The following is a 25,964-nucleotide window of genomic DNA, read 5'->3' on the forward strand; positions in this document are numbered from 1 at the left end:
TATTTGGAAAAAAATCTGCTAAATGAATGAACTTTAACTCAGTCTGTTTTAATGTATCAAACAAGGTTCCATGATTTATCCTCTTTGGTCTTAAGTGTTATGCAAGAATAGCTGCCATTAGGGAACTCTAAACTAGAAAAAACATGGCAAAATACAGAGGCAGAATAATAAATATAAGTACCAAAGTTCATTACAGAATTAAGGCAACTGTTCCACTGCAGGAACAGGATCTGCACAAGTAATGAAGAACACCTTCTGTTGGGCTATAGAGAAGCATCTTTTGAAACATGCCCTTATTCAAGGTTTTTTCACAAACATTTGCTCAGATCAACATCCTTTCTGCCTTTTTTCTACTGTCATATGCAACAGCAATTCTAGCCAAAATAGAAGGTAATTTAGGTGAGCCCCGAGGAAATCAAAAAAGCAGCATCCTAATTCATACACAATTATTAGTTAACACGGCTGAAACGTGCTCACCTACGGGCTACTTAGCTTAGCAAGAAGGCTATCCTCTTGATCATGACAATTGACTTTTCTTACTTTAAAATGCTTTAATACATGAACCAGCAGCTAAAACAAAATCAGTGAAAGCTGGTCTAAAAATGACGACCATTAAAACAAAGAATACCTCTGGTACGATTTAAAAACATTTAAACATAGAATAGATAAAATTAGGCAAATACAGCTGCCTGGATGATTTTGTATCCTTTCATTTTTATCCATAATCTTAGTGTCACCGTGGCAATGACAAAAACAGGGTATTGTCACAGTAGACTTCTCAGATGCGATGCATACAATAGGTAATAATAAAACAGGAAAATGGAAGACTGCCTATTTGAAACTTTCAGGTAGCCAGGTGTGTAACAGGATTTACCAGTTTGTTTCACTAAAAAAAAAAAAAAAAAAAAAAAAAAAAAAAAAAAAGCAATCCAAATGGCTCTAGATGCAAGAGAAGCAGAGGAAGGCAAGTTAGGGTAAAGAATGGAGAAGCCTACTACCATGTGGGGCCAAGCCTCAATAGAACATTCCAGGCGTGGTTTCCTATAAATATTTTCAGTGTTTTCCAGTTAATAAACAAGGTCAGAGGAGTCGTAGCTTTAAAAGAACATAACAAACTTCTTGGAATTTCTTGGACTGGAGTTCTACTTTGTTTAAGGTGTGGTAAGAACAATCAACTTTTGAGACAGAAAAAAAAAGTCCTCTCCCAGTTTTTTCTGTTTCAGTTGTGACATCTAGCGGGCAACGAGCAGAATTCTGGGCTTCTTGTGCCGGTCCAAGTGCCGTGCGTTACTTAAGTTTATTAAGGGAGCGACGCAGTTTGGAAGTGCATCCTGCCATCTAGTACATGTTTCGTTTTCCATCTTACTTTCAGGAAATGTGGAACTCAATAAAGGAAATGGTAGTGTTGGTGCACACTTTGGCTTAATTCCATAACTAAGAGGATATCCATTACATCCTCTGTGAAACCACTCTGTGATGCTCTTTGTGCTAGCGCAGTAAATGAAAATGACTGAAAGATTTGCTTTAAAAATATATTTCTAATCCTAAAGGACTAATATGGAAGCACCACAGACACCTCTGGATAGAGCAGGTCCTGAATTCTGCAGATTGGTATATTTTTGCAGCACTATCAGAGATGCTAGAAGACTAGCCTCCTAACTAAAGATGAGGTGTAACAATACACCTGCAAATTTCTGTCCATGCATTTCTTACACCAGAATAAGAAACAGCCCATTTGGAACTGCCACTTAAGTTTAAATACTATGCACATTTACTTTTGTTTATTCATTACATACAATGACAAAATTATTAATTTTCATCAAATTATTTTTCTATTGAAGAATTAGAAGGGGAAAAAAAATACAAATTACACTGTGTGAGAAATAGCTCATGGAAATAGTTTACAATCTTTATCCCAAATTCCAAATTATCTAAAATATATACCTGACACCAGAATAAACCATTTCTACACAGTTATCTGGCAGTCTAAAACAGAAATATAAAAAGGCAAATGTGTGATGTACACTTTACACATGCTCAGACACATGACCATATGTACCAGTCTACTACAAAATTGCCATTTGAGATGTCCACCAGTTACAAAGTATTAGAGCTCCCACTGATGAGATGTATGCTTATATGTGGTGATGATTAAAATCATATGGACATCTGCTAATTCTAACAATATTTTTATTTTCAAAATTTGTTGTATTCCTTCCATTGTGTTTTGTTTACGGAGATATTTTGTTTAAACTGTGTTGTGTTTCAATTGAAACATGCCTTAGAAGGAATACACAGCACCCATTACTATACATTGATACCATATAATTAAAATAATATTTACTGTATAAGTAAATCTAATAAAATCAAATGTATTTGTTTTGATCAGGCATAATGCTGTCTTCAAAAGCAGCACAGTCAGACCTGGGAACAGAGCTCAGGTCTCCTACATGGCAACCTAATTTTCTCCTCACTAGACATGGATAACCCCTCAACTCAGTCCCCTGAGGAGTAACAAATGTTGCTCTGTCTCACAGCAGAGTGCTCATAGCAGAGTCAGCAGCCTGCGCCAGAGAAATTACGGATGGTGCTCACAGGCATCTACCAACATGGCAAGTCAATACCTTTGTCAGCATATTGCTACCACTACTGTTTCTTGTGTTCTTTGTTAAAACATATTTTTCTAAGTATGCAACCTCTGCAGCAGTGAGAGGTGTACAGCATAGGACTAGGTGACTTTTGACAGTTTTTTTTTTCAATAAATTGAGGAAATAATTTTGCTGGTGTGCCTGTACTTTGTGATCTCATTTGCTGAGAATGCTGTATAAAAATCATTTAGATCGTTAAATGATCTAAACTACATAAAAGCACTACATAAACCCAAAGATGTATTATTTTTATTAAACCATATAATAGAATCTAATCTGAACTACATAGGCCTGGAAAGTTACCATCTCCAAACCATGTTCAGTCCGTATTTAGAACTGTCTTTGTTGCAGAATGTAACTATTTCCTTCCATCTTTACTGTGTGCGTCTCTGGGAAGGATTTGCCCCCATCTTCTTTGGAATGCCCCTTTGGGTTATGTGAGACCTGAGCTCACATAACCCTTTAGCCTTGTCTCTGCATGAGGCAAACCCAGCTCTCCTAGCCTCTCATGCCATACATTGCAGCCCTCTGACCCTCTCGGCAGCCCAGTCCTGCAGCGTACCAGTTTGATGTCATCTCTGGGCCTGAGCTGGGTTTCCTCACGCAGGTGGGTGATGGTGATTATTAATTAGTTGTTAATTAACATCACCAGCCCTGGTACCAGCCTGAGTGGAGAGCCCCCGAGAGCAGCTGTGGGCTGTTTCACAACGCGTTGAGCACTTTCGGTGCCCCACTGCGGGGATTCAACCCAGGTTGCGGTCCCCCTGCGCCCCTCAGGTCGCTTCCCCAGCACCGTGCTGGGGGCAGGGGCTCCATGGCAGGGGCTGCGCGCACACCCGGGCTGAGGGCGTTTGCTGACACAAACCTTCGCCATCCCCCGGTGCTCCAGCACCACACGTTTCACGGATCGCTTCCAGAATATCAGCTGCGGCTGCAGCACCCTAAAACCCCCGAATGCTTCTCCACGACCACCCCCACCACCGCGCGGGTCCCTCGCTCCCCGAAGAGCAGCAACATGCACCCACCCCCCTCAGCGCCGCCCGCCCGCCCCTGCGCAAGCCCCGCCTGGCTGACGGGGAGCCCCCCCCCTCGGTCACGTGGCCGCGGCAGGACGGCGTCACTCGGCCGGGCCGGCGGCAATGCCGGAAGTGCGGCGCGGGGCAGCGGTGAGCGGGCGCTGAGGGGCGGGAGCCGGGGCTGCGGTCGCGGCCCCTCAGCCCCGGTCCCCCCGGGCCCGGTGGGGGCGAGAGGCGGCGGCGGGGCCGTGCCCCGGGGGGCAGCGGGGGGCTCCCGGTCCCTCCCGAGGCAGCGGGGTCCTCGTGAGCGCCGGGGCTGCGCTGCGGGGAGGGCGTGTGGGTGTTAGGGGGCTGCGCCCGCTGGGTATAACCCCGTAACTCCGTGGATGTTTTAAAGGGGGTTGAGCCCCTCACCATAAAGCATCAGTGCATCGGCAGTGATCGCCTGTGCAGCTCTGCGTACATCTGCACAGCACAGTGAGGTCCCCTGGTTTTGTGCTTCCACTTCCATAATAGCCATGATTTCGACACAGGAATAATGGCAATAAGTAGGAAGTTGACGCTCCATCCCAGAGGATGCTTGTAGGTGGCTGTTTTCGGTGTGTGGTGCTCCGCTGCTGCCAGGGCTTGTCGTCTGGCTTCTTGGTCGTTTGGAGTGTTTGGCAATACGCTTCAGTTGTTGCGTATGTTGTGGACTTAATAATAGAAAAAGCTAAAGTAAAAGCTTTACTTGTTCCAAAGGCTGAACGAGAGCAGCAGTTACATCAGGGTTAATTGTCCTGGGTATAGGAGATGCTTTTATTGCCTAGCATGTTGCTTTTCTGCTGGTAAAAAGTTTAACGTAAAGGAAACTGAGAATGAGTAAACTTCTACTTATAACAGAGGTTGTCTGGCAAGGAAAGTAATGACTTTATGTTGCTTTCTTTGTTATTAGTTATAAAAAGTAGTAAGTAATAGCTTTCCAAACTTGCTTCAGAAAACAAAGAGGGGAGGAGAGGCTTTAATGGATTAATATTGTCTAGGCAGCTATTGAACCTCTGATTAAAAGTGTTATAGAAATCTTGGCACGATGTGCAATGTAATATGACTCAGGTATTGCTAATGTCTACACGACACACAATTGCCTGTTTTATGATGAGCTTTCTTTGGCATTTAGTCAAAAAAAAATCTGTAAAGCATTTGTAGAAGTTAAATGAACTGGTTACCAATACATAAATTGATGTGACTCTTATATCTTACATACAGGAAAAAAAAAAGGTTTATGAAAATGGTCAGAAAATTCCATACAGTCAATACTACTTCTTACAGTCCTTGTACATGGAAATTTTCAAGAAACTCATTTTCTTCATGCTAATAAAAGTGGCATGAGAGTTTTTTTTTTTTTTTTTTTTTTTTATATATAAGTAAGCCTTCAACAGTTCATGCTACCACAAATTCCAGCTGTTAAGAAAATAGGAAAAAAATGAAGTGAAAGGAAGTGGCATGTTTGTAATATCCTGGTTGAAGTAGACATAATGACAGAACTGAAATATATTGTTATCTTGATGGAAAAAAGTGGAAATCATCAAACCCATGCCAGATAAATACATAATTTACCAGCAAGGAAGAAAAGCCTTTACGGTAAGAGAAGGCTTTTAAAATCTGTATGATTTTAGCATAGAATGAACAGCATGGATTACCTCAAAGACTTTTTTTAAAGAAAATACTGTAAAAGGAAATACATAACTTTGACTTTCTTGGAACAATTTTAACACATCTGAGAATTTCTTTCAGGGAAGAGGTTGGCAATGTGACAGTCACTAAGAAATTAAATGCACCTTTCATTCCCTTACCCCGTTCCAAAAAGAAGGAAAGAGAATTGTGAAAGCTCATCCTGTTGCACAAGAGACCTCACGGAACAGTAATCTTGGAACTGTTCAATTTAATCCAAGCTATGCTACAGCATGGGAGCCCTATCCCGATTTTTCTGTATCTAGAATCCTACCATTGATGTATGTGTAAAGGTAGCAGGGCTTTTGTGAAGGGCCAGTAACAAAAGCAATCACATGAGATTATGTTGTGCAAACTAAAATTTTAGTCAATGTGGTAATTGAAGGATTAATTTCCAAATTATTATTCCAGAGTTCAAATCATTGATTTGATAGGCATCATGAATAAAACCAAAAAAGGTAGTGGTTGATTTCCTTTCTGCACTTAGAAAGCAGCAGTTACTAGCTTGGTAGAAGGATGTATTGGATCTTATTTTTAATATCTAGCAAGTCCTTGTTCTGCAACATTTTTGCTTAAATTACCTATTTAGTCTAAAGCAATGCAACTCATAACAGGCAGACCTTCCCTTCCTCAGGTGTGCATTTGAATACTTTGTGCTGTTCCTCCACATGTCAAGGACTGTCTCTGAAACCTGCATGTTAATCTGCGTAGGCATCAGGAGGAATACTGACAGTAACTAGGAGCTTCTCAAGCAGAGAATGTCAACATTTTTATTTGATGAGTTATGGGGGGACGGCTGAAACACCTCATGGCAAAGTGGATGCTGGTGCTAATGTGAGCAAGGGGACTGTTATGTGTGGTTGAAGTAGAGGCACGCAATTGCCCAGTTTAGCTAATACATTCCTCATTCTGGTGTGGAATCTTCAATTTGGAGAGGTGTTGTGAATTGAAGACTCGGCTTATAGGAATACTGATATGGAATAGCGATTTCTGCTGATTTTTTAATTAAAAAAAAAAAAAGTTCTACTTACACAAAGTCTATAGAAGGAAAAATGTGTAAGAAAATCTAGATTTGTATATCACATTGACATTCAAATGGCAAGTGAAACTATTAAGGAAGTTTTAGGTTCTGTTTCCAGCTTTGCCCTTCACTGGCTGTAAGACTTCTCTTGGTTTGTTTTCCTCTGTTAGTTTTACTGCTAATCTGTAAGCTCTTTAACTCATCACAGGCTGAGAGGTGAAGAGAAGACCCAGTTAAATGAAATGTATGTAATGTTGGTTTAGATTTTAAATGCCATCAGAACTTAAGTGGTACTGAGAGGTTTTTAGACTGAGTTCTTTCTGTTATATAGATAGTGGATATGGGGTATAGTGTTTTACTATTTTTATCTGCAGCAGCAGCACTGTACAAGTTATAAATCAGAAGTACGTGATTCACGTGCAGTATCCCATGTAATAGGAGAAATCATGGAATGAGTGTCAGAAAGTCAGGTCCTGCTGGGTAGCTTGGCCAAACAGAACATAAACTTGAATAACTTTACATACGAGAAATTGGAAAGACTTTGTTTTGACTGTAGAGACCTCTGATGAATGGCTTGAAAAGTAGAACTTAGATGTTCAGAGGAGTAAGGCTTTCTATACTTTAATGAAACGCAATGTATTAAAGAGAAATTTTAAGTAGTCAAGAGTAATGTGGTCAGTTGAGTATATGCTTATACTGCCAGTCTGCTTTTATAAAAACTTGTTTCTTTGTTTAACAGTGAACTACAACCATGGCAACTGCCAGTAATGAGGCACACCATCCTGTAGATCCTGGCATTTCAAAGCTGCAGTTTGCTCCCTTCAGCAGTGCCTTGGATGCAGGATTCTGGCATGAACTAACCCAGAAGAAACTCAATGAGTACCGACTGGATGAGACTCCAAAAGTTATCAAAGGATATTACTACAATGGTATGCAGAAACAGAACATCGTGCTTAGAAGCTTGGGTTTCTCCTGTCATTCCTCTAAGTAGCCATGTAACATATTTTAGGTATTTTGCTGAAACATTGCTAGAACTAGAAAACAGCGCCGGATGAGCTGTGAGTTCTGGTGTGTCTGTGGGTAATTGATAACTTTGATTATTCACTCTTTTTGTAAATACATGTATTTTATTTAAAAGATGCATGTTGCTGCTTTTTGTCTAGGTGATCCTTTGGGCTTGCCAGCTCGCCTGACGTTGGAATTCAGTGCCTTTGATATGTAAGTGTGTATGGGGGCTTACCTTAATTCAGATACGGAGACGCTTTCTTGTATAACAGTAATGCTTTGACAGAATGTCACTTGGGCCAATTATACATTAAAATAAACATATGTTTTCGTGAACTTTAACAGTGGAGATGCTGCTATGAGTCTCAAACACTAATGCCCTGGTTTTGAAGTAGTGTATTCATCTGAAGGGCCAGGTTTCAAATATGCTGGCAAGTCTCAATTTCACTCACTGTTTATGTGTGTTTATATAATACCCTTTTTTCCCCCATTTTCACAGGCTCTTCTGTGTAAAGAAGGATATTTCAGTCATCTGATTAATTTTTTCCGTGGATCTTTATTTACTTGAATGTTCTTTGTTAGAATTAAGATCTCAAAATAGTTTTTACAATCCCTGGTTGTTACATTGTGTTATCTTTGAATCTTTGAAAGTATTTAACGTTTGACTGGAATTTTGTGGTTTTTTTTTTTTTTGCTTTTACTCACGAAGTGGAAGCTAGAACAAAATTGTCCAGTGTATGCAGCAAAAGTGAGATGAGAGGGGAAGTCTTTTTTTTTTCCTCACCTTAATTTTCTGCTAGAGCAAAAGCCTAAGTTAGTGTAGCTAATGTAGGCACAGAAGAGGTCTTCATAGTTAATGCCTTATATGTTTTAAATTGGTGGATCACAAAATTGTAGATCACAGAATTGACGTTCTCTTCCTCACAGGAACATCCTGACCAAACAAGGCATAGTGTGTTTTGAGATAATTTCATAGGACACTTTACTCTGTTCATTTTTATGTAAGGACCTTTCGGCATTATACTGAAAGCTTGTTCAGTGAAGTGCAATTGGAAGAAATCTCTGATATGGGAACAGGAATTTCAGGTTAGGGAAAAATGTATGGTACCGTGGTATTTGATCTCACTGTTATGAAAAATAAAATGATGGAAAGTTCACTTACATAGTACATAATTATTCCTTCTGCTGAAGGAGTTTCCTCTAATTGTTTCTGTACCTTAGGTAGTCTGTTTAGATGATGAAGTTCCATTTTAGCTTTTCCAAAAAAAAAAAAAAAGCCTGTAAACTATACATCACATATACAAACGGCTGTATGTGGGCTTTAGCAGTCATCAGAATCATAAGGTCAGGAGTATGATGTTAAAGGATTCAAATCAATCGGGTCTGTGAAGTTATTTACAAAAAACAGGGTCTCTAGCTGCTGATGTTACAAACTGTATTAGCTACTCAGGCTTCTGTGTGGTTTAGGCTTCCTTGGGGGTGTCTTTTTAAACACAAATTTTTAACTAAATATCTGTTGATGTGAGTGAAGTATTGACATGTAAGTTCAGTCTTATTTTTTTCTTTGTGGATGTCACATTTGTCATGAGTAGTTTATATTTGAAATGAATTTTTAAATCTTCCTTCAATCTCGTTCAGTGCTACCTTGCTAGAAGCAATATAGATGCCTGAACTATTTTTGAAGTCATCATGTACATGTTCATTTGCACAGGTTCTTATATCACGGAATCACAGAATCACAGAATTTCTAGGTTGGAAGAGACCTCTAGATCATCAAATCCAACCTCTGACCTAACGCTAACAGTCCCCACTAAACCATATCCCTAAGCTCTACATCTAAACGTCTTTTGAAGACTTCCAGGGATGGTGACTCCACCACTTCCCTGGGCAGCCCGTTCCAATGTCTAACAACCCTTTTGGTAAAGAAGTTCTTCCTAACATCCAACCTAAAACTCCCCTGGCGCAACTTTAGCCCATTCCCCCTCGTCCTGTCACCAGGCACATGGGAGAACAGACCAACCCCCACCTCACTACAGCCTCCTTTAATGTACTTATAAAGAGCGATAAGGTCGCCCCTGAGCCTCCTCTTCTCCAGGCTGAACAAGCCCAGCTCCCTCAGCCGCTCCTCGTAGGACTTGTTCTCCAGGCCCCTCACCAGCTTCGTCGCCCTTCTCTGCACCCGCTCAAGCACCTCCATGTCCTTCTTGTAGCGAGGGGCCCAAAACTGAACACAGTACTCGAGGTGCGGCCTCACCAGAGCTGAGTACAGGGGGACGATCACCTCCCTAGCCCTGCTGGTCACACTGTTCCTAATACAAGCCAGGATGCCGTTGGCCTTCTTGGCCACCTGAGCACACTGCTGGCTCATATTCAGCTGACTATCCACCAATACTCCCAGGTCCTTCTCTGCCTGGCAGCTCTCCAACCACTCATCTCCCAGCCTGTAGCTCTGCTTGGGGTTGTTGTGCCCCAGGTGCAGGACCCAGCACTTGGCCTTGTTGAACTTCATGCAGTTGACCTCAGCCCATTGGTGCAGCCTATCCAGATCCTCCTGCAGAGCCTTCCTACCCTCGAGCAGATCGACACACGCACCTAACCTGGTGTCATCTGCGAACTTACTGAGGGTGCCCTCAATGCCCTCATCCAGGTCATTGATGAAGATATTAAAGAGGACTGGCCCCAGTACCGAGCCCTGGGGAATGCCACTAGTGACCAGACTCCAGCAAATTTAACTCCATTCACCACAACTCTTTGGGCCCGGCTATCCAGCCAGTTTCTAACCCAACGAAGCGTAAATCCATATCAATCCATATTCAATAAAGCATTGTGATAATAAAAATGTTTTTACTAGAGCTTTTGTTAGCTCTTATTACTGTGCCTCATCATTTTTCAGTTTTTGGACAACCCCACAATGTAGGATAACAACTGCTGCTTCTGCTGTGTTAAAGACCTTAGCATACAATTCTCAGAGTTTTTTTCCTTTTATTCAGGAATGCTTCAATACCAGCACGTTGCTGTCCTGCTTTTGGAACATTGTATAATACCAACACTTTTGAGACTTTCAAGTCTTGTGATAAGAAATCACTTCTGGAGAAAGAAGCAAATGAGGTAAGGTTAAAAATCAAATCAATTGGTAGAGAAGTAGCGTTGAAAGTCAACAGTGAAGTGTTTTAGTTTCTGGCCTGAATATTGAATATACTGTCCATACTCACCCATATAGTAGCCTTAGGATTTAAATTATTATGGAGACAGTAGTTTGATACTTATTTTTTTTCTTTACTCTTCTTTGCAAGAGAATAGCAAATTACACTTCAAGAACTTCATTTGGTGTTCTAAGCCACAGTTTAAATTTAATGGTGCTACCAGAGGTGCCAGAGTACATCTTATAATTTGTTTTGACACCAGAAACCAGCAAGTGTCTGGTTTAAACTGTAGGTTGCTTCAATCCATCTGTGTGATAAAGTGATGGGAAACAGCCAGAAGATTGAGGTAAAGCGAGAAAAAGTTGTCTGTCAAAGGAAGGGCTTATCTGCTTGCACTGTAACCAACTAAATTAACTGTCATGGCTTAGGGACAAGAGAAAATCAGACAAAGACAGCCTTTTAATTTTGGAGACACTGTACTTTGACTAGTCTTTGATTTCCTTAAATAGATTTATTGGATGCCTGCTGGCTTTGAGTAGCAAAGTTTTCCTGTATATCATCACTCAAGGCTTGTATTCCTGTGGTGGAGTACTTCCCTGTCAGTGGCAGATACAATGTGGTAACTTTAATTATCCTCAGAGAAACTGGGAAGGTCAGAAAGCTTTATTCACTCTTGCAGATTTTTTATTATTTCTAAGGCAAAGCTCAAACAGCTCTTCCTCGCATATGTTATAGCTTCATGTCTCACCAACGTGCTGTGCATTGCATTCCTCATTGTCTCTGTTTTTTAGTTAAATCTCATACTAGGTTATTCACAAATCTAGTATCTGCAGATCCTGTGAATGAAACAGTGAGAATAATAAAGGGCTATATTAGCATCACAGTATGTTCTGTATTACGGCAGTGCTAATAGCTCACATACATGACAGACTTTTCCTGGTGAGGTTTATTTTGTTTGATTTAGTTCTCTACTTGGTCCCCAGCATTTGTAGTTTGTGTTAGATAGTACATGCCTATGGTACCTTTAGAGTCCTTTTAGTGTGCATAATAGTGTGGATGAGATTAGTGGGAAAAAATCCCAGGGGATTACTGGGAGTATTAATTTCAGTATTTCTTCTGCAGCTGGATGATGGGAACATTTCAGTTGTTCTCATATTGTCTTTGTTCAGTTGTTCTCATATTGTCTTTGCATTTTCTGTCCTTTCTCTTCTTTCTTGGCTCCACTATCAATGACAGATATGGCAATCGATAAAATCCGGAGCTGCGCTCGAAAATCCTATGCTCTTGAACAGGTTCCTGCTGTTGACATTTGCAGTGAGTAATGATAATGTCTTACATACTTACGGCATTGAAATGGAAAAGTAGTAGTTTCTTTGTAGGAGAAATAGTGAATTATTATTGCTATGTTAGTGTTATTAGGGTCATTCTCAGACATTTAATATATCCCAGAACACTTTAAAACAACAACAACAACAAAAAACTCTAAGTCATTCACATGTACAGATATAAAAAAAAAAAAAAAAAAGTAGAATGTATTTAAAAAATGCTGATGCCATCTCAGCTTGTTTTCTTCAAATGTATGAGAATGACTGCCTTACAGATTTTAGTAAAACAACTTTCATGTTCAAAAAATTTAAACTTCTAATGCATAGTGCTCTAACAAGAATGAAAGCATTGTACACGCGTTGTCTGTTTAAATCCTAAATAAAAATGTATGTGGAGAAAGGAAGTGTAGTATTTTTTTCATTATTTTTTTTAAATCGTGACAGTGCATTTTCAAGTAAGAACTATGGTTAGTATCATCAACCGTCAGTAATGATCAGTATTTCAAAAAATATTTCAATTTTTATATCTGTTATCTAATCTTATTTTTCTTTTTCTAGGATTTAAAAAAGTACCACTTCTATTACTGGTTTTGCTACCCTGCTCTCTGCTTTCCTGATGGAATACATATAATTCAGAAACCAGTGTGTCTTGGTGACAGGTTCTCTTTAAATCAGGTATACTTAATACCAAATGTTACGAACTCCGCATAAAGCATGAAGGGGTTTTATGGGCTGTAAAATGCAGTTGTTTTGTTTTTTTTTTTTAGCATGTACTGAGTTAATTTGAAAACCTAATTTCTTTTAAAATCTCTCCTTATTTCTACTTGGTTTTTGTTGTTGTTGTTGTTTACCTCTTTTTATTGTATAATATCTGTCACTTTAACGTTGTTTCAGCTTTATTAAGTTAAATGCAGATGTGGCAGACAATTCTTGGAGTTAGTTGTATTTACCTTAATTTTTCCTATTCATCTTATTGAATATATAGCCATGTTCTTGAAACTTATGACTACTTAAAAATACGTTTTAAAAGGGACATACTCAGTGTGTGCTTAGTGATTAGCAATTACAAAATTCTTAGTAAGAAAATAATAAGAAAAGAATGGGTAGTGAGTAATATTTTATGCATAATAATATGATATGATAGTGAGTAATATTTTATGCATTTTTCTTATGCATAAGAAAAAATGGGTAGTGAGTATTTTAGTAGAAAAGTTAATTTTTCATAGTTTGATTCATATTTCAGTGTAAAAGAACAAAAAACCAACTTTCCCAGATGTGCTTTCTTCTCTGACAGAAGTTAATGTGAAACCTTGAATGGCTTTTGATGTCATAATCCATGAGAAAGTTTTGTTTTTTATTCAGTGGAGAACGCTTCTCTTATTCTCACACGACCCTTACTACTCTTACAGAAATAAACACTGAAAATATCTCTGTAATTGTCCAAAGATGGAAGAATTTTGACTGAACACTGGAAATAGATGACAAAATGGATTGAATGATTAAGTGTCTATGGTGTAGTATGGTGATCAGTGTTTACCAGTACTTAATCCTGTACTGAGTATTTTTGTAGTTTGGAAACAAATCAGACACTGTTTCCATGCTAGTAATAGAGGGGAATAGATTTATTTATCAAGCTGTTATGACTACCAAAATGAAATTTTCTTTTTTTAAACTTTTGTTGGTAGAGCAGTTTGCAGCAGTGGTGATGGTGCTCATTTCAAATTTGCATTGACAATTACAATTTTAGCAACTGAATTTTTGATTTCAGTTACTGTGGTAATAATAAACTTTAAAATTTCTGAACGCGCTTTATTTCCAAATGCTAAAACAATTTCAATGTTTCCGTATAAGAGCATTACAACTGTTGGTTTCAGTTATCTTTTTGCTTTTAGATTCAAGCACTTCAGAAAGCATATGATGACCTTTGCCAGACAGAAGGGGTTACAGCCTTGCCTTATTTTTTAATCAAGTATCATGACAATTCTGTGGTGATATCTTTGCTCAAAAAGTGGGATAGTTTCTTTCAAGACCAAGAAGGGAAGGTAATGAGAATTGTGCATCTTCTAATAACCTGCACATGTTTAATTTACAAATAATTTGGAGATTGTCTATAATGCTGAACTGGGCAGCGTGGTTGGCCAATGAATGGATACAGTGAATATCTGAAGACCACCAGCTTGGCTTGATTTCTGTGTCAAGAGTTGAGTGTCTCTAAGTTCTTACCTATAAGCCAAGTTACATTAGATTAATGGTTTGAAATCTGGGTTCTTCGTGGTCTTTTTACTGTCTCCCTTGTTATCAAAACAGGAACAACATAAATTTTTGAAAGTGTTATCATAATGATTAAAGTTTTCCAATCACTAACTACAATGCTATTATAATGTAGAACACTTTTTATTTGTCTAATGAAATGTAGTATTCATATATTTTAAGGTTCTGTTGGATGTGGTAACAGTAATAAGAGAATACTTAATTAGATAGGGATATACAAAATCTGTAAATATCTGGAATGTATTTCTTTGTAAATGCCTTTTTTTGGAGGGATATGCCAAAATTTTAGAACTATCAGATAAGATTTATTGAATCATTGATACAGTGATGATACTGACTCTGGAGCCTGGCAGTGTTCAGGGAGCCAGTTGAGCTTGCTCCCCTGGAAGAAAAACTTTTTTTCTGTTGCTGAATTAACTTCCTGCTAGTTTATGAAACTGGAGCAACTTACTAATGCCATGTTTAATGAATGAAAGGAAGGTAGACATACTGTAGTGAAATATGAGTGTCTGTAAAGAAGCTAAAATGAACAACTCTCAAAGCTCTGGCAAACGTTTGACTTAAATCTAGTGTGACCATGCAGTAAACACTTCTAAGTATGTAAAATGCATGTAGTCATTTTCTGTCCAAACGTCTTACATGAAAAATGGCAGGTAACTTTTATCATGAATGAAGTATTAGTATGCACAGATAAGTTTTCATTTAGAGCAATTTTTTTTGCAGGTGACAGTTGGAGTTTATGACCCATGTAATTTATCCCACTATCCAGGATGGCCACTGAGAAATTTCCTGATCCTGGCAGCTCATAAATGGTGTGTTTAATTATTTCCCAGAGATTATTTATTTGATTAGAGTCAAATTAGGCATTTTTTTCTCCATGACATTTTTTGCATCATGGGTCTGAGGCTTAACTTCATTCCTTGAAATATCCTGACGTTGAGATGACTCACCTTTAGTGGTTCTGTTTTCATGTATTAACTCCTTTTTTTTTACTTCTATCTGTTACAAGTTCCTATTATTTCTTATCCTCACGTGTGCACGCTTCAGACCATGTCAATACCCTCCTTTTAGGCTCTAGGTGTTTTAAATATTTTAAAAAGTATTCTGTGATATAATTAATGCCAACTGATAGTAGCCCTAAAGTTTGAATATCAGATACATTACAAGAAAACCTAGAATTACCATCTTGATTTTTTTTGTTGGGTAATAGTTGGAGATATTCTTTTCAAATACCATAGCATAAAAGTATTTAACTAAAATTGGGTTAATGTAACAAGAACATAATTAAGTTGTATTTTCATAGTTTTGGCGTTTACATTTTATTACAGAAAGCACATTAGGAAGAAGAGATCCTCAATTAGGCGCAGCATTTTCTGGGCTGAAGGATGTGCAAGTACCTGGAGTGCTTTATGCATTCTAATTTACACATTCTAGGATTCAGAGGTTTTTAGGCATGAAAGCTCTAAGTCTTTCATTTGGAACTGAATTATAAGAAGGAAAAATGATATTACATGAAGAACTATCCAGTTTTGGTTGTGCCATGGGGAAGTACAGGTGTACATCATTTCACCTGATACATGGTCTGATACTTTTCTGCTTTTCATTCTTCTAAATGTGCTATTTGTCCAGCAGCATGATATAAACAACAGAGGACAGGCTGCCAGTGTCATTTCATTGGAACTGTTTCACAACAAAGCGGTCATTTTCACGCACTAAGCAACTGTGTTTTTTTTTATAGTTAATAAGAACAGTAGTGTTACAGTACTAACAACAACAAAAGTAGAATCTGCAAGAGACTGAAGCTTTGTGAAGTAATGTTAAAAGAAAATTCCTTTCCTACTAAAGTTGAATGTGAGTTTTTTTTAATTGTCAGGGGGAGTGTCCTTCAGACAGTTGAAGTGCTCTGCTTCAGAGACAGAACCATGCAAGGGGTGAGAGACATAACACACAGCATCATCTTTGAAATAAAACTTCCACAGAGAGCCTTTGGTCAAGGTAACTAGTTTAAAAAACCAAACCTTTCCCTTTTTTCTCTATCCTTTATCACTGTGAAGAAGGAAAAAAATATTACTGCAGAATCATTGCCTAAACTGACTTATTTTGAGTGAATTTAAAATCACTTGAATCTTGGTTAGATTCGATATCTGTAATGAAATGGTTCCTTATTTAAAAAAAAAAAAAAAGCTCTTTTTTGAATTAGTAACAAGATTTAAAGAGAACATTTGAGGAAAAAGTCCTGCTGGTATCATAAGAAATACAGAAGTTAGATGGTAACTTACAGTATTTCATGCTATATATAGCGATTAAAAAGCAGTCTTTTCTTAAAATTTGTACATGGTCCTTGGCAAATGCATATGATGGTGAATTTCTGTGGTATAAATTTTCTGTATATTTATGAAGAGGTAAAAGCCTGCTACAGAGTGGGATTGTTTCTTCAGTCTCACATGCAATAAGCTTGTAACATTAGAGCATAAACTCAGAGTTAATTTCTACGTACAGGACAGCATGATTTTTTTTTCTACCTCATCTAATCTAAGAAGTTCTAAATGCTTTATATATGATAGTTGTAATTTAATTACTGTATAATTAGGATATGTAATTCTCTACTGAACGTACAAATGAAGTCTCAGGAATATGGTGAGGAATATGATTGAACTTGGCAAAACTTATTGTAGTTAATTCTGAATTTACTGAATGCTGAATGTGGCAGTCTGTTTAATGCTCAGGATCATGAGGCTTGATGAGGAATGATGCTGTCTCCATCTTAGGTTTGAAGCAAGCTAAACGGGCAAAAAACAGCACACCAGGCACCTTATAGGGAAGTGTTTCTCCAAGAAGCCATAGTTTCATTAGATATGAGCCAGCAACACTTGTATAGCCACACACACTAAGATGCGGATTATTTGTTTACAGGTTTATTTTTTTCTAAGAATGTTAAATCCAACAAAACTTTTTTCTGTCCTGTGATACTAAGGCTTCAATTCTCTTTCCTTCTTTCCTTCCATCTTTGAGAAACAGATTGCCCAAAAGCTGTTGGATGGGAGAAAAACCAAAAGGGAGGCATGGGCCCAAGGATGGTCAATCTTAGTGAGTGTATGGATCCAAAAAGGTTTGTTTATCATCTTCTAGATTTCTGTAGTTTCCTCCAGTTGGACTTAAGCCATACCAAGTTGAAATGTGAGGACTATCTGTCTGTTAGTTAAGAATATACAGTAAGACATATATTACCAAATAGTTTTCCAAAGAATATTCCATGCATATGTATCACTCAATCTCTGGATGGTCCTGGTGGAGGTACAGATCTTATTAGAGAAGAGTGCACGGCATCCAGCAGAAGTGTTTACAGTTTGTGACACTAGCTTAAAATTTCAAAAGCATTATGTAAAACTTAGTGGAACATGGGTCATAATGTTATAGACCTGTGTTTTTTACTGAATTCTGTAACCTGCAGGTTGTTAAATATAATGAAAATAAATATGGAGAACAGTTCAGCCTCTTGAAATTGTTAGGATGTGACAGGAAACGTGACTTTAGTAATTTTTATCATTTTGCGCATGATATGCGGTAGGGGATTGAAAACAGTCTAGTTCTACAACCTTTTGGCTCATCTGCTTTCACTGACTACATGTGGGTGCCTGACTTTGAGATTGTCAGGGCATGTTGACCTCATCATTTAGGTTAACCTATTTTACCTAACAAGCTAAGCAGTTTTTGTCTTGCAATTATGTCAATTTAGGGTAGACATTAGGGAAGGCTCATATGAGGGCTTTTAATCAATTAAGTAAATGCAATTTCACCTTCTTTACTTTTACAAACTGACTTTTAATTCTCACAGAATGTTGGTAATCTGACAGCCTTGTCAGTTGTGATTTTGAACAATTGCTCAACAAATAATGTGCTAGATACATCATGAGCATAATTTTCACTGTATAAAGGAATGAAACTGTCAGGAAGACGAGAGGCCAAAGAAGCTTAAGAGATTGTATGAGAGGGACAAGCATTACTGTTCTGTGTGAAGCAATACTCCCCTTTGTGAGGAGGAATCAGGGAAGTGAATGAGATAGTCATGCTTTTTTTTTCTTCAGATATTTTACCATGCTCTATGGATGGATGGCTTGTAATAAACTTATTTGATGAGTGCTTTAAGACTTCCTATTTTGATGAATATGTAAAAAATGACATTAAGTTAAACCTGGATTCCTTACCTCATTTTCCTTCAGAATGTCCACAAAGAACTTACTTTCTTGAGAGAGCAAGTATAATAATTGGTGTTATTTAAAATAAATAAAAAAGAAACAAATATATGGACAAATGGTCTGTCTTACCATTCAGCTTAACTGGAAAGGAATCTTGACTGAGGCACTTTATTTTCATGCTTGCATCAATTTTGCTACTAATTTTTTTTATTTTTTTTTTTTTCAGAAGCCCTTAGAAACTTCTTTCAGTAGTGATTTCCTATGCTATTTTAAGCAGTGCAGTTGCAGCTTTGGAGAAATAGGTATAGGTATCCATTTGTATATATTTAGCAGGGTTTTTTTTAATGTAGATTTGTTGGTGAAAGGAAAAGCTCAATTTAAATATGTCAACCTAATCACTTCTATTTCTTATCAGGGAACTAAGGCCCTCCTCTTCTCTTGGCCCATTCATGTCTTCAGAATCCGTGTCCATAAGTAGTATGTTCTTGCACTTGAATACCATCATATAGCAGAAAGGTAGTAGAACAATAGATCTCAGACCTAGTGAGAAAGGAGAAATAAGGCAAAAAGATAATAATAACTTTGGAGACCAGAAAAAACATGGGTTCATTGCCATCAACAGTAAAAACAAAGGAAAGCCAAAAGGCAGCGGAGATCAAATACAGAGGAAGGGAAGGGTGTTAGAACTACTGGCATGTGCCTTAAGGAGGGAAAACATAATGGTCTGTCGCATTGTTTTCTCTCCTTTTTAAAAACAGCAACAACAGAACTTCCTCAGGTGAAATAATTAATTGCTCTGTTGAAAAAAAAAAAAAAAAAAGCACAAGAACACATTCAGAAGCATTGTTACTATTTTTTTTTTCTGACATAGGTTAGCAGAATCATCGGTGGATCTTAATTTGAAATTGATGTGCTGGCGGTTGGTCCCTACGCTTGATTTGGAAAAAATTGTGTCTGCCAAGTGTCTGCTGCTAGGAGCTGGTACTCTAGGTTGTAGTGTTGCAAGGACCTTGATGGTAAGTCTTGAATTAATCATAAAAATCTGCTCTTTCTCTAGATTTCTGTATGATTTTTTTTTTGAGCAGTGGCCATGGCACACAGGGAAAAACTTTATTCCTCTGTATTAATGTACACATTTGTATTATAAGTTGCAGGGAAGAGGTAAGATCTGTGGTGTATGGAAGTGACTTGAAATTCTGCAAATAGTAGCTAGTAAGAGAACCTTAACAGAATAATAATTTGTATTGAATTCATGTAAGATTGAAAAGTTCTGGAAACAAATATTAAACAAAATCAAATTCACAGTGAAGCATGTGAAATAAGTAGCTGTGCTGTTATTTGCTTTCAAGGATGTTTACCACATTCCACTGAATTCTGTAGCTTTTGACTGATTACTGCTAAATATAGACAAACCAATTTACCTCTTCTCTAAGTTCAGAGTAAGTAAAAGGTTGTTGCTGTGAATGGCTTCAAAAGCTTCTGTAGCTTGATCTTGCTAGGAAAACTGAATAAAGCTTTTTTTAATTTTTTGCCATTGGAGAGACAAAAGTATATGGCTAAGCCCATTATATACAAATTACTTTCTTGTTTAGGGTTGGGGAGTGAGGAAGATTACATTTGTTGACAACGCGAGGATCTCCTACTCCAATCCTGTGCGACAGCCACTGTACGAATTTGAGGACTGTCTTAGCGGTGGGAAGCCAAAGGCACTTGCAGCAGCAGACAGGCTACAGAAAATCTTCCCAGGGGTGGTAAGACTAGTATTTAAAAATCTCATAATAAAACCCTTAAGAGAGTACTGATGACTTTAAATAACTCTACCAAGTTCTAGTACTATTTAAGAATTATTGTCAGCACATGAGGATGGAGGAGGAATGCAAAATACATCACTTATTGATAAATTTATAAGCGTTTTAATGGATGGCAAGTCCTTGAAATAAGGTGTATTGAGACAGTAAATATTTCTAATGATGAAATATAACTAAGGATCATCTGAATCATCTTGTGGCTCATGGATGGTTAAGTAATTTTTTTCCATGTCTATTATGTCCTATGAAACTTAGGGTAGTAGTTTGTAACAGCCTGGGGAAGTTAGCAATACTTTTGGCCAAAGTACTTCCTCCTTTGAGGAACCTGGAGGTAATAACTTACTATCAAAATTAAGTAGTCGAAAGGGAAGAAAATATAAGAATTATTTTTTTATTATTTTGGAAGTGTATGATAAAAGACCCACCAATGCCAGTCTTTATCCTTTTTGACACCAGGAGCATGCATTATATGAACATTATTCAGTGCACGGGTTTAAACACTCCTACTTTTTTCAGCACTAAAAATTAGATTTAAATATATATACAGGTTTCTTCTGTATCTGTAGCCTTCTTTTGGGGTAGGAATTGATATTGCCTATAATTTCAGAATAGACACACTCTCAGATTGCTCTATCATTAACAAAGTTTCTTTATACTCACCAGGCACATGATAGAAGTCTCCATTGAGATGTTCATATTTTTTACTTTGGAATTGGGACTGTCTTAGAGTTGGTAGCTATATTTACCAGAGCTCAACTGACAAGCAATATCTTAACCACTGAGTTTAACAACTAAAGGAGTTATGTACTGCTACTGTACAATTCTGTATTTAAAATGCTTCTGTTAGTAGTCAAAATATTTGATCAATGAACAGTGAAATATAGATCAGTTATGTTGTTGATGATCAGCATTGTTAACAAGCTTTACAGAAGCAAGCACCTTTCCAAACACTTTTATGCTCATTTTGATTCGATTGCTCTATGTTGTTCTGTTTTTATTTGTATTATTCCTATTATTGTCATTATTTAAGAATTTCAGTACTGGTACAAAGCAGTTACTTGATAAATACTATGCGTTCTTTGTTTCCTCATACCATGGACAGGTCATATTTGATCGCCTTCCAGTGTGACTCAAACAATTTTATAGCTATTTTTCCAGTGCTTGACTGCAGAAGTGTACCTCAACCACTGCTACTGGTGACTGCTGTCTTTTTTTTTCCCAAGGGACAGTTATTCAAATAATGTTTAAGGTATTGAAGCTGCTAGGTTTGCGGTTATCTCTTTAGCCACTGGACAGAGCATTTCTGTGAATTCTAGTAAGATTTTAGTATTTTGTAAACCTTGTTAACAAATTTCTGCGCAGCTAGTCTTCAACTTGACTTGTTCATTTTAATTTTTGAACAGCAATTACCTTCTAAACCAGCATTCAAATGCCTTACAGGGCCTTGGTAAGTTGTTCATCAATACATTATTCATGTACAGCAAGGATTAAGTTCTATGCTCCTGGCACAGCTTTTCAGAGCAGGTAATGGCAATGGAAAGTAAAACCTCCACCAGTAATTGCCCAGTGTCTGTACTGATGGTGCAGATTCTGGGCTGTCGTAGCGGGGACAAAGTGGAGTTACTCTGTTAAGAGCATTGTAGTTCACCTTGGACTCCACATTTTACTCCTGTAGGAGATCTGAAAAAAAAGAAAGCATCCTTTTGCTATCATTGATGAAAATATTACCCAAATGAATTTCTCCAAGTTGATATATTTGTTGTTGGGTTAGCTGATACTTTTTTTTTTTGTTTAGGGATGAGTATGATATGTAGAATGTATACTTGTTTCTTCTGGTTGTTTAGCTCACCTGGATTTATGATTTGTGCGTGCACTTGGAGTATAGAAAATTGCTTTCCACCAACCTTTCTTCTCTGTCCATGTGATTTTTTTTTTTTCCATGTGATTTTGTTTGGTTCATCAAGCTTTTAAATTTTGGCTTTAAAATTGTTAGTTGCTTAAGGTACAGTGATAGCCTTGGGTAAGGCCTATGCTTCTGCAACACAAATGGAGGATCAATTGTTCTCTGATACCAGATGGCTGACAGATTGTGTTAGTGTGTTTCCAAATGAGCGAGCGAGTTGTTTACATTGTATATGCTTATTTGGCTCTTTAGCTATTTTCTGCTCAATATGTTTTATCCAAATACGGAGTTGGAAGAGATGAATGTTTCTGCAATACGAACGAGCTCTTTGAGTATCTGTGCAATGTGAGCCTCCAGGCAGCCAAGGTCTGGAGTCTCAAGTCTCAGAAGTGGTTTTCTTACGTATCAAGTTCATGTATGGCTGGTGAAATTACATGAAAATCAATCAAGACTATTGTTCTTCTCTGAATGAATTTAAAACATGAGAATGGATATGTTGTATCCATCTTAGTGTAACTGAATTGATATTCAATATTAAATATAAACTTAATAGTGTCCATCCTGTTAACGTTGTGCGTAAAGTGGCTGCAAAGACAATCCAGGTTTTGCATAACTTCAATATTATGGTAATTGTAAGAAAGATCCATCTTATTGCTTTTCTTGTGATGTTTGTTCCCTCTGGGACTAGAAGCAGTTTAGCTATCTTCTGGCAGTGATTTGTTAGACCTAATTAGCCTCCTGAGAGACTGGGATGTTAGTTCAGGCACAGAGCCACCTGAACATCATTGGTTTGCTCTCATGATCCAAACTATCCAAACTTGTGTTGAGCTGCTCTGTTTTTGGATAAATATAGCAGCTGAGACTACCATTCACTCAAACTTTTGCTCTGTGCTTTAGTTTGTAGTACTGATACACTAAGAGATGCAAAGAATAAAGTTGCCATTCTGCCAAACAGTAATTAAATTTATATTCTACAACTTGTATTGCACTTAGAATTATTATAATGTGTTATTTTTTTCTATTAAGTCACATGTTTATTTTTTATTTCCATGCAGAATTCAGAAGGCTATAACATGAGCATCCCTATGCCTGGCCACCCAGTGAATTTTTCTGAAGTAACGATGGCACAAGCACGGAAGGATGTGGCTACACTTGAAGAGCTTATTGATGCTCATGATGTTGTTTTCCTACTTATGGACACTAGAGAGAGTCGGTGGCTCCCAGCTGTTATTGCAGCCAGCAAGAGGAAGGTAGTGTATTACACATTAATAAACAAGAGCTGAAATATAGTGACAAGGAGGTTAGCAATCGGCCGTATATACCTAAAAGACCCATATGGGGCATTGAAACGTTTTATCAGTCTGTTATGACTGTGCAAAGATGTTGTCTTGCTTTCTGTATCCTCAAAGGTTCTGTATAAGACAGAAAGAGAATGTTGAAGGGAAGAAATAGGTACTTCAATCACAGAAGCATATAGATTGAAAGGGTCCTCTGGCGATGATCTGATCCAAATCCCTGTTTGATTTAGGGCCAGCTTACGGCATGTTGCTCAAGGTCTTCTCTAGTCATCTTTTGAGCATCTCTAAGGGGAGATAGTGCATAGTAAAGTGGCTAAGAGAAGTGACTTTGTATAAGAGAAACATTGTAAGGAGGACTAAATCCATTAAAATAATAAATGACTGAAAGGGGATGTGAACTCTAGCAACTTGTTTGAAACTATATTTTCAAAATTTATCTAAAATGTGAAAAACAGAGTGCGTTCTGAACTGAAAACGCACATCAGCACTTTTGGTCAAAAGTTAATTTTTTTTCCTAATTACCTTATCTGATATATGCTGTTGTGCTGAGCCGATGCATCTAAACTCTGTATATGACTCTTAATCAGGTAATGCAGAAATAGCTAAAGCAATCAACAATGTATCAGCAATATTGTCATGTTAGACATAGAAATGACACGAGAGGGCTACAGTACATGAAATTAAGATCTTGAATTCTTTTATATTAAAAAGGAGTATCCTAAACTTTATATTCTGTATAGTTAATATTATAGGAGATCGGTAACGCTATATGCATAAGCGTTAACGTGGTCAAAATGTCAAAACATCTTTTGTGATAGGTGTACATGAAGCAGATTGAGAAGTTATGTATAAGCTTAACAGAAATGTTTCCAGGAGAGTCACAGAAGCATTTGGGGAGAATAGTTTGAGCCACTTTTGCCATGTTCTACAAATCAGATATCTGAATCAGATATGGATAGAGGAGACTTTAATTTTATTTGAATATTCTTGAAGACAACATGGCATCCAAACTTTTCCTGTGAAAGAATATTCTAAATCACACAGGAAACTGCATAGTTCTCTCAATTACTACAGTGGGAAAATAGTGTTTTGTAGAATCCAACTAATTTATCCTGAATATTTATTTCCTTTTCCACTGTGACATAGACCTTTGTAAAACAGTCTCTACTAATCCTGATATTTCTTAATTTAGGAATTGTGCAGTTTCATGTTTGCTCAGATAAAATAGCACAATTGGAAAATACCCATGTTAAGCTTTGAAGATGTCAGCTTAACTGCAGTGCACATCCTGTGTGTTTTGTGGCACAAATGTAATGATGTCCATAGCAATTTAAGTTGCAAACTGAACAGTAAAAGAAAACAGTACATGTGACAGGGCTGTGTCAATGTTATTGGATATATATATATCCAATTATATATATATATAATTTCTTCAGTGGTTTTTCAGCTATGGCAACTCTAGTTTCCTAATCCTTAGTAGTTGTGTGTGGTTTCTTCTGTTTGTGTGTTGCACCTGGGGCACAACAACCCCAAGCAGAGCTACAGGCTGGGAGATGAGTGGTTGGAAAGCTGCCTGGTGGAGAAGGACCTGGGAGTGATGGTTGATAGTCGGCTGAATATGAGCCAGCAGTGTGCTCAGGTGGCCAAGAAGGCCAACAGCATCCTGGCTTGTATAAGAAGCAGTGTGGCCAGCAGGGCTAGGGAAGTGATTGTCCCCCTGTACTCAGCTCTGGTGAGGCCGCACCTCGAGTACTGTGTTCAGTTTTGGGCCCCTCGCTACAAGAAGGACATCGAGGTGCTTGAGCGGGTGCAGAGAAGGGCGACGAAGCTGGTGAGGGGCCTGGAGAACAAGTCCTACGAGGAGCGGCTGAGGGAGCTGGGCTTGTTCAGCCTGGAGAAGAGGAGGCTCAGGGGCGACCTTATCGCTCTTTATAGGTACCTCAAGGGAGGCTGTAGCGAGGTGGGGGTTGGCCTGTTCTCCCACGTGCCTGGGAATGGGCTTAAGTTGAGCCAGGGGAGTTTTAGGTTAGATGTTAGGAAGAACTTCTTCACTGAAAGGGTTGTGAAGCATTGGAACGGGCTGCCCAGGGAAGTGGTGGAGTCACCATCCCTGGAGGTCTTTAAAAGACATTTAGATGTAGAGCTTAGGGATATGGTTTAGTGGAGGACTTGTTAGTGTTAGGTCAGAGGTTGGACTTGGTGATCTTGGAGGTCTCGTCCAGCCTAGATGATTCTGTGATTCTGTTTTCATAAAAAGTGAAGAGTGCAAAGGAGAGAATACAGATTTTTGGTATTTGCAAATTAGTTTTATCTTGTAATTTCAAGTATATTCCCCTTTCTCCTCATGTTTGTTCTTCTGAACTTAACTGAATTTCCTCTGGTCCTGTTTTGCAAGCAAGAAAGATTTTTTTCAAATCATTTAACAAATGAAAACAGTAAGTAGAACTCTCCTTTTCAGTTTTGTTTTACAAAAGCCAGGAATATAGTTTGTTCTTTCTTAATTGACGTTACTTATGGTATTTCATATGCCAAATTAAAACGTTATTCAATTTCCTCAGGTTAAGCATTACAAACAAGTAACCACTAAAGTTAGAGTGTATTTTCTTTAATTCTTTATCTT

At 37.9% G+C, this 25,964-nt stretch overlaps 1 protein-coding gene across 2 annotated transcripts in view; it reads left to right on the top strand.

Annotated features, from left to right (window-relative positions):
- Positions 1–3,779: 3,779 nt before the first annotated feature.
- The window catches only part of ATG7 (autophagy related 7), a 102,898-nt gene continuing 80,713 nt past the window's right edge, over positions 3,780–25,964 (top strand). Inside the window, exons 1-13 of one of the 2 annotated variants that reach the window (XM_082768335.1) lie at positions 3,780–3,814; positions 7,135–7,324; positions 7,559–7,613; positions 10,391–10,508; positions 11,780–11,857; positions 12,427–12,543; positions 13,761–13,910; positions 14,863–14,951; positions 16,013–16,134; positions 17,152–17,248; positions 19,207–19,351; positions 19,928–20,086; positions 23,102–23,296. In XM_082768335.1, coding sequence (XP_082624461.1) covers positions 7,147–7,324; positions 7,559–7,613; positions 10,391–10,508; positions 11,780–11,857; positions 12,427–12,543; positions 13,761–13,910; positions 14,863–14,951; positions 16,013–16,134; positions 17,152–17,248; positions 19,207–19,351; positions 19,928–20,086; positions 23,102–23,296 — 1,503 coding nt within the window. In that variant the 5' untranslated portion in view covers positions 3,780–3,814; positions 7,135–7,146. Of the gene's footprint in view, positions 3,815–4,915; positions 5,285–7,134; positions 7,325–7,558; positions 7,614–10,390; positions 10,509–11,779; positions 11,858–12,426; positions 12,544–13,760; positions 13,911–14,862; positions 14,952–16,012; positions 16,135–17,151; positions 17,249–19,206; positions 19,352–19,927; positions 20,087–23,101; positions 23,297–25,964 lie in introns of those variants that run through there. The other variant, XM_082768334.1, reaches the window with a different exon arrangement.

The sequence above is a fragment of the Aythya marila genome (assembly GCF_965140915.1).
Source record: "Aythya marila genome assembly, chromosome: 10".
Taxonomy (NCBI): Eukaryota; Metazoa; Chordata; class Aves; order Anseriformes; family Anatidae; genus Aythya; species Aythya marila.